This window comes from Propithecus coquereli, unplaced genomic scaffold (genome assembly GCF_000956105.1).
Source record: "Propithecus coquereli isolate 6110/MARCELLA unplaced genomic scaffold, Pcoq_1.0 Scaffold421, whole genome shotgun sequence".
NCBI lineage: Eukaryota > Metazoa > Chordata > Mammalia > Primates > Indriidae > Propithecus > Propithecus coquereli.
The window spans coordinates 1,818,097-1,834,526 of NW_012149964.1; the positions used below are offsets into that span (position 1 = coordinate 1,818,097).

Consider the following 16,430-nt stretch of genomic DNA (forward strand, 5'->3'; position numbering starts at 1 on the left):
AAAATGTGGTATATGTATACCATGGAATACTACTCAGCCATAAAAAAAAATGGTGAACCAATACCTCTTGTATTAGCCTGGATGGAACTGGAGCCCATTCTTCTAAGTGAAGTAGCACAAGAATGGAAAAACAAACACCACATGTACTCACCATCAAATTGGTACTAACTGATCAACACTTAAGTGCACATATCTAAGTAACATTCATCAGGGATCGGGAGGAGGGGAAGGGTAAATTCACACCTAATGGGTGCAGTGTGTGCCGTCTTGGTGATGGGCACGCTTGTAGCTTTGCCCTGGGTGGTGTAAAGGAAATTTATGTGACCAAAGCATTTACACCCCCGTAATATTCTGAAATAAATAAATAAATAAACAATAATTTAAACATCTAACAATAAAGGAATAGCTAAAGAAATTATGGTGCATCCATATAATGCACTATTAGGCATTCCTTAAAAATCATGTTTAAAGTATTCTTCTTCAGTGGAACAGTGGCATAAGGAAAACTCTTTCAGAAAGAACAATTTGGAAGAAGAGTATACAATAGACCACAGTTGGAAGTCTTTTAAGGCAACAGTATTACATAGATAAATGTGAGAAAATTTAGTCATCAGGTGATGAGGCTTTTTATAAGAGAAAAAGCAGTGAACGCGTAGAGCTGCTGTTTGTGAGAGCCTTTAAGCTCTGGTCCTACTAAGATGATAAACTTTGCTATGGTAGTAGATCCATCATCTTAACTTTGCCCATGGCCAGCTGGAGGACAATAGACAGTAAGAAGAGAAAATTAGACCAAGACATGCTAAAACACAATTTTAAACAATTTAGAGCTACATTTCTGGGAAAACTCCTAAACCTAATCATAAAATGTGCATTTATCTCCCAATTTTTCCCAGACTTCATCTACAAATAAGATTTTCAAGATAGAATTTGTTAAAAGACATATTAATCCTCAAAATATTTTATAATCTAATATTTTCAATGCCAGATTTATTTAATGTCATAAACATTACTTACAAATCAATTTTATTAAATAGTTAACCTAAATATTTAAAAGCAGCCAGCTACTCTAAAATAAAAAACATATCCAATAGTGTAATACAAGAATATATAAAAAGCTAATTTCCAACTATTAAAGCATAATAACCATATCTCCGCTTATGAAGCAATAAGCTGTTATTTCTTTTTTCTTTCTAATACTTTTTTCATTTTTTAAAATACTATAACAAAACGATAAAAACAAAAATCAGGAAGACAATGAGAAGTTCGATCTGACTGGAGAACAGGGTACATATATGAGAAGCAGTGGAAAACCTACAGGAAAAGCAAAGAGACAAATTTTGGAAAGACCTGAAAAGATACCCAGAGTAAGAAGTAGGCTTAATTGAACAAATTGTGTTAAACTACTACTATGTACCATACACTGTACTAGCTGTTGGAGTAACAACAGAGTCACTACACTCAAAGAACTCTAAAACCAATAAAAAGAGAAATGTAAACAAATAACGTATTTGATTTTATAACACATGTTTTCCTCTAATGCTAACGTTTCTGAAATCCACATATGCGTTTACTGTGGTAGTATTTATTTTTTTCAGAAAAGTTATTAAATTGATGATTCATACTACAATGGAGTAAATATATTCATTGCAGTAAAGGGCCACAGCTGCTATAACAGTGGTATAGAGTAATCACTGTGTATGGAGGGTAAAGGGAAAGGAGAAAGATAAAGAAAGGTCTGATCTGAGATATAAAGGATCAACAGGAGCTCACAAGGTGGAAAAAAGGGAGAAGGACATTAATATCATGGGAAAAAATGAAGGCATGGAAGAGCATGATACTTTCAAGGAACAGCATGTGGTTTGATAGGTTGGAATACGGAGTTTGGAGGCAGGATGAGATTAAACTGAAGCACAGGTGGCCAGGAATGCAAGGTGGGTTCATCTTGTATTCAAAACCAATGTAATGCACTACATTAATGCAATAAAGGACAAAAACCACATAATCATCTCAATATAACAGAAAAGGCATTTGACAAAATACAACACCCTTTTATGACAAAAACAGTTTTAAAAAACTAGGTATGAAAGAGAATTTCTTCAACCTGATAAAGACCATCTACTAAAAAACCAGAACCAGCGTCATATTTAATGGTGAAAGACTGAATGCCTTCCCCCTAAATTCAGTCACAAGACAAGAATGTCCACTCTCACCACATCTACACAACATTGCACTAGAAGTTCTAACCAGGACAATTAAGCAAGAAACAAAAATAAAAGGCATCCAGATTCAAAAGGAAGAAGCAAAACTATCTCTATTTACAGATGATATGACATAGGAAATCCTAAAAAATCCATTAAAAAGCAACAATAAATAGAATAAACAGACCCAGAAAGATTGAAGGATACAATATCACTATAATAAAAATCAATTGTATTTCTACATACCAGCAATGAACAATCCAAAAATTAAGAAAAATTAAGAAAAAAAAAATCCTAATTATAATAGTATCAAAAAATAAAACATTTAGGAAAACTACAAAATATTGTTGAAGGAAATTAAAGAAGATATAAATAAATGAAAAGATATCCCCTATTCATGGACTGGACAGCTTAATAAGATGGCAAAATTCCCCCAAATTAATCTACAGATTCAACACAATCCTTATTGAAATTCCATCTTACATTTTGCATTTTCTGAAAAAAATTGAAAAACTGAAATCTAAATTCACATGGAAATACAAGCATCCCAGCATAGCCAGAACACTCTTGAAAAAGGACAATGTTGAAAGACTCACACCTCCCAATTATAAAACCTACTACACAGCTTACTACACAGCTACAATAATCAGGACAGTGTGGTACTGGATTAAGAATAGATATATAGATCAATGAAACAGAATTGAAAAATCTAGAAATAAACCTTTACATTATGGTCAACTGATTTTCAACAAGGATGACAAGATAATTGGATGAAGAAAGAATCATCTTTTCAAAAAATGGTGCTAGGACAACTGCATATCCACATGCAGAAGAACAACATTGGAAAAAAATTTGACATTTCCTCAAAATGTTAAACATAGATCACCATATGACCCAGCAATCCCAATCTGACATATAAATCCAAGAGAAATGAAGACATGCAGCTACACAAAAAAACTTGTACATGAATGTTCATAGCAGTATTATTTATAATACTCAAAGAATGGAAACAACTCAATTATCCATCAACTGATGAATGGGTAAACAAAATTTACAATGGAATATTATTGAGAAAGAAAAGGAATGAAGTACTGATACATGCTTCAACATAAATGAAATTCAAAAACGTTATAGTAAAGGAAAGAAGCCAGTCACAAAAGGCCACATACTGTAAGAATCCATTTATATGAAATGCCCAGATTAGGCAAATCTATCCACAGAAAGAACATTCATGGTTGCCTAGGGATAGATGGGGTGGGAAGAAAGGAGAATGGGGAGAGTACTGGGTTTCTTTTCAAAGTGATGAAAATATTCCAAAATTAAATAATAGTGATGAGTGTGCAGCTAACAACCAATAAACAATACACTTTAAATGGGTCAATTTCTAGCACGTGAATTCTCTCAATAAAGTTTTAAAAAGAAAATTCACAATTGCAAAGATGTGGAAACAACCCAAGTGCCCATCAATACATGAGTGGATCAATAAAATGTGGTATATGTGTAACATGGCGTTCTACTCAGCCACAAAAAACAATGGTGATATAGCACGTCTTGTAGTGTCCTGGATAAAGCTGGAGCCCATTCTACTAAGTGAAGTATTCCAAGAATGGAAAAACAAGCACCACATGTACTCACCATCAAATTGATATTAACTCATCAACACTTAAGTGCACATGCAGTAATAACATTCATCAGGTGTCGGGCAGATGGAAGAGGAGAGGAAGGGATGGGCATACACACACCTAACGGGTGCGGTGTGTACCATCTGGGGGATGGACACGCTTGACGGTTTGACTCGAGTGGAGCAAGGGCAATATACGTAACCTAAACATTTGTACCCCCATAATATGCTGAAATTAAAAAAAAATTAAAAAGAAAGAAAAAAACAAATAATATGTGACAAAAGCAGGAGTGAAAATAAAGACATTTTTATGTCAAAAAAAAAAGAAAGAAAAGAAGTAGGCAAGGATGGATCTGGATAAAGATGATCCATATGTTAAAACATGAAAATGGACCTCTAGCTCACATTATATATAAAAGTCAATTCTATATTGATTAAGAACTTAAATACCAGAAACAAAACTTTAAAACTATTAGTAAAAATGAGATGAATATATTTCATATATTCTTAAACAGGACACAGAAATCATTCACTATAAAATTCAAGACTGATAAATTTGACTGTATTAAAATTTAGAACATTTGTTCATCAAAAGACCCCTTAAAAAGCAAAAAGGCAAGTTATAAATTAGGAGAAGATATTCACAATATACAAAACTGACAAATGATTAGTATAAGGAGTATTTCTTAAACTCATAGAATTCTATAAGAAAAGGACAAACCAATAGAAAATGGGCAAAATAAATGAAAAGTTATTTCACAGTACAGGAAACACATATGACCAACCGACATTTGAAGAATGTCACATCATTGTGATCAGGGAAATGTAAATCAAGAAAGACTTCATTGAAAAACCATTGTAAACACATTTGGCCAAAATTTTTAAATCTGATAATACCATATATTGAAGGACACATGGATTCATAGCATCTCCTATACATGTTGATGGAAATGTAAATTGTAAACCAGTTTGAACATTGACATACCATATAACCCAGCAATTCCATTCCCAAGTATACACAAGAGAAATTCTTGCACATATACAATAAGAGACGTGCATAACAATGTTTATAGTAGCACTACTCACAAGAGAAAAAAAGGGGAAACAATGCAAATGGCCATCAATGAAAAAGCAAATAAATAAAGGTCTGGTATATTCACACAATGAAAGATAATGAAGCCATCAAAAAGAATGAACTACAGTTTTATGTAACAATTTCGATGAATCTTAGCAATTTAATTTTAAGTAATAAAATATAAAAATTACCACAATTAAATAAAGCACCGTATATACATATTAGCTTTCTTAACTTCTTATTTAATGTTCAAAACAAAGAATAAGGAAATAAGATTTTGAAATGTTTTGATAGGGAACTGGCTACTGGCTTGAAGGTGTTTTAGCAACAAGTGAAAATCAGATTTGCATATTGGAAAGAGTGGTCTGGCTATGGTATGGAGGACTAGCTGGAGTTGAAGCAAACCTGAGGCAGAGAGATCATTCTGGGAACTATTGACAAGTCCAGTCAAAAGTGAGGAGGAGAGGAGAACCTGAAAAACAATGGCGGTGAGAACAGACAGGATGGAAACAGATCTGAAAACTATTCAAAGAGCTATGACTGACTAGATACAGAAGGTGAAGGAAAGGGAAGAAGTGAGAATAACTCCCAAGTTTCAGATCTGAGTGATGAAGGGGACTAGAGTCAATAGCAAGAGTTCATTATTTGACATACTGAGTTTGAGGAGTCTCTGGAATATCGATATTCATGTGGTTTCCTCCCACTACGCAACTATTAATATAAAATCTGATGCACCCTCCTTCAAGGACAATCCTTGATTCTTTATAAAGCCCCCTCTGATGTTCCAACAACCCAATCAAATGTCATCGCTCCCTCTTTGAACCTGTACTGCACTTTGTTTTCACTTATAACATTTATCTTACTCTAACCCAGGGTTTCTCAAACTTGGCACCACTGACATTTTGGACCAGATAAGTCTTTCTTGTGTGGAGCAGTCTTTTTCAGTGTAGCATGCTTGGCAGCATCCCTTGCCTCTACCCACTAGATGTCAGTAGCAACCTCCAAATTGTGACAATCAAAAATGTCTCCAGCTGAGTGTGGTGGTGAGGGCCTGCAGTCCCAGCTACTGGGGAATCTGAGGTAAAGGATGGCTTAAGCCCAGAGGTTCGTGGTTGTAGTATGTTGTTATGATTGCAACTATGGATAGCCACTTCACTCTAACCTTGGCAACATAGCAAGACTCATCTCTTTAAAAAAAAAAAAAAAATGTCTCTGGACACTGCCAAATATCTCCTGGAGGCAACCTCCCCCACCCACCACTAAGAACCATGGATCTAGGCTATATAAAATGTGGGCTCTTATTTTATACCATTATGAAATCATAAATTCCTTGAAAGTAGCAACTTTACATCATTTATATAAAATCAATATGACAAATCCATTCTTACATACTAATTAAGGTAGGTTAGGACGCAGTTATCTATGTTCAATTTACTATTATTTCCAATTCACAAATATCTTTAAATGTAATTATTTCCCATTGACACAGACATCCCCAGCCAATTAGCTTAAAGTATTAAGGACTTGTGTACTGCAATTATTTTTTTAAAAAGTGAAAAACTCTAGGCTGCACATAGATTCTCTTAGGTAAATAACCATCAACGAAGCCATTTTTGAGTAAAACTCAAATTCACAAATGTTCTAGAATTGGTTAGTTTCCATAGAGTTCAAATAGAAGTTTACGCCACAGTTATTTCACATCTGTCTCTTGTCACCTAGAATGTCTAATATTCTACTGAAAGAGATGGAAATAATTTAAAATAAAGTGACAACAATCTCTGTCACAAATTGTAAAAGAGTACACAGAATCAACAATGTCTACCAAAAGGAAAGAACTTACTTTCCTATCTGGAAAAACTTTTCTTTATAAAATTTAATATAAAAAATACATTAGAAAATATGCACTGTTTACCCATTACAGTCCATTGACTGGTATCCTGTAAGTGGAATTTATAACTCACTTGAAAGAGGAGAAATGTAAAGATAAAAAGTTAAACTTTAACCTTTAGCAGATTGAATGCACTAGTTAAAAGTGAGACTAAACACAACCTTAAACTGTTACGAAATTGACATATACAGTTTTCTTTTATTACATTAAATGGTTCCCTGGAGTGTAAGGTATTTTATTCTATAAAAGAGAAACAGACAATCCTTTCTGAAACTTTTCAGATAACTGATTATAAGAGTATTACAATGCTTCAAGAAGTACCCAAAGTGTAGAGAAAAAGGGGAAACTAAAAGATTTACCCTTCTAGGCCATGATGATAACCAGCCTCTGAGAATGGTGGGTGGGCATCACACAGTTTAAGCATCTCTCAGAGTGGGCTGCTGAGCAGGGTGGCTGGGAAAACAATATGCTCTTTTGCAAAGTTTCACTGTGTGCCTTGGAACTTAAATAAATACCAACTCCCAGCAAATCAATTTTGTAAGTCTTCAATTACCTTTATTTGTGAAAAGTGTCCTAGCATCACCTCTTTATGTTGTCACTGAGGTTCTAGATCTTGTCTTACTTTCATGCTTCTGATGCCAAATAAATGCTTCAGAGATTATATCACAAATAATCTAAATTAAATATTACATTTTAAACCTTTAGGAAAGTATTCCACTAACCCCAATTTTAAAATATCCCAATCAACCACTTCTATTCTTCTATATGTCATGCAGCAAGTATCTAACCTAACTTTTCTGGAAGCTTTCCCAAACTAAATTAACCCCCAATAAATTAAGCCTTATGACACAGTTCCATATCTCTCATTTGTATAGTTTATTGAAGTATACTATTTTGAATACTATTATATATTATAATGTAATTCTTCTCTAATTGTTATATATTACTATATACATTCAACTATTTTATAAACTCTTCAAGTTTATAAAACTTGTCTCTTTCTTTTCTATTAGCCATAATCATGGAGTTAAATAAATGCTTGCTTAACGAATCCATTCTAAAACTATCAGAAAGTGAGGCATGATAAGCTATGCAGATACGCATAAAACAAAATACACCATACCACAAACAAAAACCTATTAAGTTAAATTAAGCATTTATTTTTCAGATAAAATAGTCTATTTATTGGCATAGTGTTTATTTTAATAACAGTTTTGGTTTTTTCCCATTTGTATAATAATAGCTTTGTTATAAAGAGAATTGTTATAGTGGAAATAACATTGAGATAGTGGTAGAATTTGAAAACCTAGGCTCTGATCCACACTCTGCCATAGACTGGCCATTTAACTTTGAGCAAATCACTTAACCTCTCTCAACCACAAGGAGTAATTACTATGTACTCTGCCAAACTCACAGGGTTATGATTAGGATAGAATAGGATAATATATATGAAAGTGCTTAGAAATTTATAAAGAGTTATATAAATGGTATTATTTTAATGATGAATGTAATCCAATTTAATACACCATTCTATTTTAAAATGTGAACTTGTAAAAGAAAGAAATTAAGGGATAGCTATTTATGCTATAAAATTTATCACTGAATAAAATAAATCACTACAAGGCTCAGCAACTCAAATTCGATCTACAGCAATTAAAATATGAGTCAACTGCCAAAAATGTGCTTCATATTCAATTTTTCAGGAAGACATTTGTTACATAAAGCAAGGCAGATACTTGAATAAGGCCACAAAATCACAATCAGGAGCTCATTCCACTAAATGCACTGACTGGGACCTTCACCTGTGTAACAAAATCAGATGGTACAATTTATCCGGCTCCATTTTCCAAACTGATGCATGCACCATGCCCCACAGTTGAAGAGGTGAACCAGCATATGCAGGAAATACTAGAGTTGACTTCTGGTTTACAGGAAAACATGTGATTATCCAGGACACAGCACAATCTGATGTATGTAAGAATTCCTAAATCTGTTTCACAGACTTACTGCTCATGTACATAAACAGGTCTAAAGAAGCAGAGAAAGCAGCTGCAAGTAAGCTGAACACACTCATGTATTTGTATCACTGGTGACAGAGTCAACTATGAAAGGATTCAGGATTTGTTTAAGTAACTATTAAATGCATTTTCAAATCAACAAGTTATCATAGTATCCAGATGGGACCAAAAAGCTTTAGGCAATTTCCCTTCATCTTGCCAAATCTACCTATAGACCATCTCAGAGAAGACATTACAGCTGTGAACTAAAATAAAATCTTAAGGCTTCCCCCCAGGGGCTGACTGAATGGACCCACTCTTGGCCTAGGGGATCATTCTAAACCTAAACTGCCTGCCAGGAGGAGGGAGGTCAGACAAGCCTCATCATGCCCCCCCTCCCTTCTTGGAGGTATCCTTTGTAAGCCATTAACAGGCGAAGAGTAAGCAAGACAAACCTACAGGTCCTCAATTTACACAACAAATATATGTCAAATTTACACAACAAATATATTGTCCTACAAATATATGTTACAGGAAATGCAACTCTACCATTACCTGCATGTATTTCCTGCTCCTCAATGATTAACAGACCTCTTTCTCTTAAAACATTCCAAGCCTTTAGACAAAGTTTCATGTCTTTAACCAATTACCAGTCAAAGAATCTTTAAACCCACCCATAACCTGTAAGACCCCCACTCCACTTCAAGATGGCCCACCTTTTCAGGCCAAACCAATGTATACCTTCCACATATTGATTTATGACTTTACCTGTAACCCCTGTCTCCCTGAAATGTATAAAACTGCGACCCAACCATAGAGAGTCCACTTACTCAAGGCTTCTTGGACGTGGCTCCAGGTCATGGTCCTCAAATTTGGCTCAGAATAAATCTCTTTAAAATTATTTTACAGAGCTTGGCTTCTTTCCTCGACACAGCACTAGTCAGCTACTTTACTGAAAAGGATTACAAATTTCTGATCCCTGTTTTTATGTCCTTATGTGGGTGAAAATTTTACCCAAGGAGTATCTGGAAGGCAGATCTACTCAAAAAGGTCAAGAGCACAAACCAACAATTGGAGATTCAAGTAAATGAATAAATTCCCCCTTTTAAATGTTAATCTTCTAGAGTGGCTACGATAATCATTTGGCTTTGAGCAGGATTCCAGTAAGTTAGGGGAGTGAGGCTGAAGAGCAAAAGAGAAAGAAGGAGGAAAGTTTGATAGGGACAGAGGGAGGGGCAGGTGAAGAACAGACACCAGAAATGCAGAGACAGCTAAAAAGACACCAAAGATAAACTTTGCCCACAGCTGCCTACCATCCGTTTTCTGTCATAGCAAGCCTGTTAACAGAGAAAACAAGATTTTGCTGGTACATATTTTGGGGGCACTATTTATGCAAATTTATCAAGCAATATGAAATGTAAACCGGAGTTATGCACGGAAACTAACGTTCCCAGTAAGTTTCAATTCACAATATGATGTGATGAATAGACACAATATGATGGAAAAATTGAGTCTCTGCTTCACACAACTCTCCTGAAAAGAACATTGAACTAGAACTTGAGCACTTAGTTCCTAGTTTTGGTTTTGACCCTCTTGACAAGTGGCTTTAAGGTTAATCACTAAACTTTTATCAATGTTTTCATTCACTCAAACAATAAATATTTCTTGAGTTCCTAAAAACCGAGCTACTTTAGGGTTTCTCAACTCTGACAGTACATTAGAATCACTTGGGAAATTTTATTTTTAAAAGTCCCTTGGCCCCTGAGATTCTGGTTTAATAGGTCTGGGGTGGGGCCCAGGGATAGGTTAAAAAAAAAAAAAAACTCCCTTGCAATTTCAATGTTAGGCCACAGTGGCAAACCACTAGTCTATTCCATCTTAAGTATATGTGTGGAACGGCAAAATAATGCAAAAAGCCCTCCCACTTCTTTTGAAATTTATCAATTTCCTCTTATTCAATATTGTTTCAACCCAGATTCTCATAACCTCTCACCTAGATTAACATAATAGCTTCTTAGCTATTTTCCCTTCCTCTAGCCTCTTCCCAATCCAATAAACCATATATGCTTGTCTAACTAATCAGTTTGGTTCCGAAACATTATCCCACTGAGAGTCATTTTAAATATAACAATATCACCAAGCAGGCCCTTTCATCAAATAGAGAATATACTGTGTGTATATGTATGTGTATGTATGTATAATCTTAAACATGCTCTGTTTTTCCTTAGTTCTGGTGTACCTACTTTCATTTACACATAATGAATACTAGTCTCTTTACATTCAAAAATATTGCTCCTTAAAACTTCCTGGCTAAATTTTGTCAAAAACAAATGGCAAATGAGTCACCCACAGATATCTCATTTAAATGAAAAAAGAGCAGCAGCAGATATTTTTTACTCTTATCTGATTTTGAAGTATTTCCACAAGAAACATGCATTCAAGTGAGAAAAAGTAAAATGAAGTTTATGATGAATGAATGTTTACCATGAACAAATATGGTATGGTTTGTGCGGAAGCTTGCCTCAGAAAACCAACTGAAGGCTTAAAGCCAAAGGTTATAATGCATAAGACGACATTCATATTTATGAGAAATACTAACAAATATAATAAAAGGAATATATAATGAGAAGACTGAACAAGAATGTGGCTTATTCCCAGCCTATAAGGGACTCTCCATCTTCTCAGGGATAGCAAGACAGAAACATAAGAAGAAAATAAAGCCAGCACTGCCAAGTAAGTGGTAGACAATAAGTGTCATGGGAATTCAAAGAAATAGGAGACTGCTATGGACTAAGGGAGTTGGAGACAGCTTCTTGGAAGAACTGGACCTTGAACAAAATTAAATAGGTGGCGAAAAGAGGGAAATCCCAAGCGTGCATATGATCTTGTATAAAGATGAGGCAGAAATGCACAAAACATATCTGAGGGACAGAGAGTTGACCTAGTTGAAAGAAAGGGTTCTACACAGGAGTGTTTTGGAAGATAAGGTTGCAATAATAAACTGGAGCCAGACAGTGAAAGCCCTGAATGCCAAGCTAGGATGCCTAAACTTTGTTCTGCAGATAGAAGGATCCTTGATAGGTTATAAAGAACAACAAACAAGAACAATATATCCCTATAATGATGCAGTCTGAAATCATTTTTCTTGAAGCCTTTGAAGAACACACCAAGGAGAATAATATCTTGCCAATAGTCATAAATATATGAACATATTATTCAGGAAATCTGTTCAGAGTGAAGGAGTAAATACTCAAAAGTGCTTTCCAAAATATAAAATCGGTGATCAATTACAAATTCATAGTTCTTAGGATAATTCCTAAAAGAATCACTGGGCGGACAGCTTCAATTTTAGGTTTTCTTCCTCTCCCCACCCTGCTCCAACACACATACCCTGATTTAATATCTGGAAACTGAATACACTGAAATTGTCTTGTTCTAAAAATAAGAGATCTCTTACTACTTCTCATTATGGGTGAATTTACTTAGTATATTGTTTCAAAATCACTACATCTATTAAAATAATTTTGTCCAAGATTTATTTCAGCAAAGCACATGAAAACAGACATATAAATAACAAATTTAAAGATTATAAAAAGCAAAAACCCTTTCATTAAACTAAAACATACCTAAAATAATTCAGTATTGGTTTATAAGAGAATGTGTTCCTAACAAAAAATGCCACCCACAACAAAGACTACCAGTGAGTATATGAAGAACATTACAATAGCCAATTTCTCATCCAAAATGATAAGCCATTAATCCACAACTCCATAAGGAATGGAGTTAATTTTTTTCTCAAAAGCGTCCTTAAAATTTTTGGCTATTTCTGCAACAAAAATTAAGACTCTAAGATAACTCAAAACAAGGATTATCGTTCCCCTAGTAACCAGACACATAAGTGATTGATGATTTAATTTGCCACTGCAGCAAATACTAATTTAACTGCCACTACCTTCTCAACACCAGGAAAATGAAAAATCTCAGTCTTTAAAGGCATACGTGACAAGAAAGAAGCCAAGACTATCCTAGGATGATTAAGCCACACAAAATAAGAACACGGAAAAACCATGGCAATACTGCTGCTATACTCTGAAAAGAGGTATGCCAATCTTGCAAGCACGTATGCCTTTAAAGGAATATGTAGATTCCTTAAACCAGACCAGTATTGTCTGGTTTTGTTTTGTTTTTTTCCGGGAAGGATGGGAACATCCAGGAGAGCTGAAAGAAATACGTTAAGGAAGGTGTCAATACCTCCCTCCCACCCTTACAGGGGAAACTCGCTTTAACAATAATGCTCTTTCGCCCCTAACAGCCCACCCAGTTTGCATACATCCTTCGGTCAGCATTCCCCGCTCTGCCCTATTCCCTGCTTCGCCCCTCACAGTCAGGAGAACCGGCTGCTCCGACTTTGTTAGTGTCGCCGCCCCCGCGCACCCGCCCAGACCAGCAGAGTCCAACAACGCAGCCACGCAGCCACCCACTCCCTCCACCGCCTCCTTCTCAGCCCAGCTTCCCCTCCCCCCGTCCTGTCACCTGCTTGGGTGGTGTCCGTCAGGTCGTAGCCGCTGCCCGGGAAGTCTCGGAGTTTTCTACCACTGAGGCTCAGGATGCCAGAGTTGCCCGCCTCCTCCAGGGCCCTGTCCAGGCTCCTCGCGGTGTGCTGAGGCTGCAGGCTCCCCGGGTTCCACTGCGGCCCGTTGGGGAACGGCTGACCAAAAAGAGTCGGTACCGGGATGGGCACCACCAGGGTCCCGCCGCCGCCGCCACCTCCCCCTCCGGCTCCGCCACCTCCCCCTCCGGCCGCGCCGCCGCCACCACTACTTCCACCTCCACCACAACCGCCACCCCCACTGTTACCACCACCTCCCTGACTCGCCGCCATGTTCCTGGGAGAGAGAATAGCCCCCGACAATACTCGCAGCCTGAGCCGCGAGTGTAGGGGGTTCTCAGGACGCATGCGCAGGCTGGGGGCGTGGGGGGGCGGAGGTAGAGAGTGGGAAGGAACCGGGGGGCGGGCTGGGAGGAGGTGTTGGATAGGGAAGAGATGATGTTCTAAAGTGCAGAACGCTTGCTTTAAGAAACGTATGATCAGAGGAAGGATGCTAAATCCCGGTTCCGCTGCTTTGGGTACCAAAATCTTGCAAAGAGACACCAGGCTAACTATAGGTCATTTTGGCGATACGTCCCCAAATCTCTAAGTTGCTTCACCGTTTTCGTTCTGCAAAACAAAAACAAATATAAGAGGGATGAAAGGGATTCGTTCCAGAATATATATAAACAGCATTTAGATGGGCTATGGGGCAGCTTATTGAGAAGCTTACTGCAAATACCTCAGGAATCATTTATCAGTGCTAACAGAGAAAGGCTGGCTGGGGAGTCATTTGGGGAGGAAAACTGATGCAGTATTGAGTTTTAGGCATATACGAATTTTGACATCGTTTAGAATTCCAAAATAGGAAAAGACTTTTAAATCGTTTTCAAGGAAGCCTCTCGTTTCAGTGTGTGGGTCTCCGCCAAACTGCTGCTTTCCAAAACTTGGAAGAGTTCTCAGCATTCTGTTCTATCGCTCTTTGAAGTTGTGCCAAGATCTCCAAAATATCTCTAGCTTTTTCTCATCGTGTCAGTGTTGCCTGATGAAAAACTCTGATCATCGCACAACCTTAAAGATTATTTTTGAAATCCAGGTTTTGGTTTTAGATGGAATTCTGAAGATTTAACGCTGGGTATATGAAGCCAATCAATCTTGAATTTTAGAAGTTCATTCTTAGAACCTGAAGACATTTTTAATGTAAAGGACAAAGAAAAGAAAGTTCAAACTTCTTTATCAGGCATTTGAGGCCTCCATAATCTGACCTTACCCTACCTAGTCTGGTCTATCATCCAACCATTTAGGCCACGGCCATCCCTCTACCCACTACCCTCTCCACTCCCAATCAGAACCATTCAAATCTTTTTCACTAATATTCAGTAAAGTTACTGAACAAAACTATCAGAATGCTTGGACATATTCAGTTATTATATCATTAATTTGAATATCCTGTGCATCTCTTTTTACATCTATTTCAACTTGAGCAATGTGTCCACAGCCTAATTTTTTTTTTTAGAGAAATCTCCACTTCACCAAAGTTTGCCTGCCATAGACTCTACATTCTAAAAGAATACAGGGAAGAATTACAACTTGTCTAAATAGCTTTGTGTCTATACTGGTTAATTAAAATGACTATGTTGTGAGAAATTACATTCACCATATGCATGAACGACAGAAGGAATGGAATTGAGAATCAGACTCTGTACAGTGAACTACCAAGTGCAAATAAATTATTCAAACCCACTGGTGTCAGAAAGGAATGTTGTACCTTATACCTCATTCTCCTTATATCTCAAATCAAGTATTAATTGAGAACTTCCAAAATTAAGAGGGATGAGAAGGAAAACTCAATTCATTACAGAAAAGATTAGAAAAAGAAATATTTTAATAGTTAGCCAATGAGAAATTTTACAATTACTTAAAAGAATGTATTGGACTCCAGGAAAAATGTGTCCTGAGGATCAGGATACCTATTAAGTGAAAAAGGCCATGTACAACCAAATTAAAGAAGGATAGTCTAAGTAAGAAAAATGGGATGCCTACAAAGTAAGCTAGGTATACGTGAAAATAAAGCAAACATAACATTTTATAGAGTTCTTTGACAGGAAATCCAAGGCCAAAAGGAGCTAAAAGATTTAGAAGAGAGAGCATGAAGTTTAGACATTTGTTCTAATCCTTTAACTCCCTGTGTAATACTTGGGAAAATGACTTAAAATCTCTGTACTTCAGTGACTTCATAGGTCACACTAGAAAATAACAATAATAATAATATTTAAATAGTGCTTACTATTTGCCAGGAACTGTCCTAATTATTTAATGTATATTAAGTCATTCAATCCTTATAACAATCCTATAAAATAGGTACTATTATTCTTCCATTTTATAGATGAGGGAAAATAGAACATACATCATGTAGGAGTGCTGTAAGAGTAAATAAGATCACATATATAAAGTGACAAGCACAATACCTGGCATTCATTCATTCATTCATTTAATAAGCATTTAGTGAGCAATTACTCTGTGCCAGGAACTATTCTCCATGCCAGTAATATTATAGCATTAGGTAGTCAATAAATGTTAACCTCTTTACTATACCTCTGCCCCCTCAAAAAGTAAAATAAAATAATAAAGAATATATAAAATGTAGGAAGCCATTTGAAAAATCATTAAAGTCCTTGATAATTGTGGGTAAAGAGATATCTGACATATTGCATGGATTTTTTTGTGTCGGTCTATACTAGCAGATATTTTATGGTAATTAGTATTTCAAAGCTATCCCTGAAATGACACTTGGTAATTGGTTAAATTATACCCAATACTCAGATTTATCTGAGCCAAATTTACAATATGTATGTTGATAAATCACCAGGACTGGATGACATATATCAAAGATTATAGAAGGAAAACAAGAAGAAAGTAGGCGAGTTTTAAACAAAACATGCCTCTGTTAAAGCACTGGCAGACTGCAAATATAATTTCTGTTCAAGAGAACTCCAGAGGAGACTTCTGAAGTTCCAGGCCAGTTTATAGTCACTGCTGTTTGAAATGCTTATAAATAATATA

At 36.1% G+C, this 16,430-nt stretch overlaps 1 protein-coding gene across 2 annotated transcripts in view; it reads right to left on the bottom strand.

Moving 5' to 3' along the window:
* LRCH2 (leucine-rich repeats and calponin homology (CH) domain containing 2) overlaps window positions 1-13,686 on the bottom strand; it is a 118,153-nt gene extending 104,467 nt beyond the window's left edge. For both annotated transcript variants that reach the window (XM_012653516.1, XM_012653515.1), the window contains exon 1: window positions 13,313-13,686. In XM_012653516.1, coding sequence (XP_012508970.1) covers window positions 13,313-13,661 — 349 coding nt within the window. In that variant the 5' untranslated portion in view covers window positions 13,662-13,686. The remainder of the gene's footprint in view (window positions 1-13,312) is intronic.
* Between the last annotated feature and the right edge of the window lie 2,744 nt (window positions 13,687-16,430).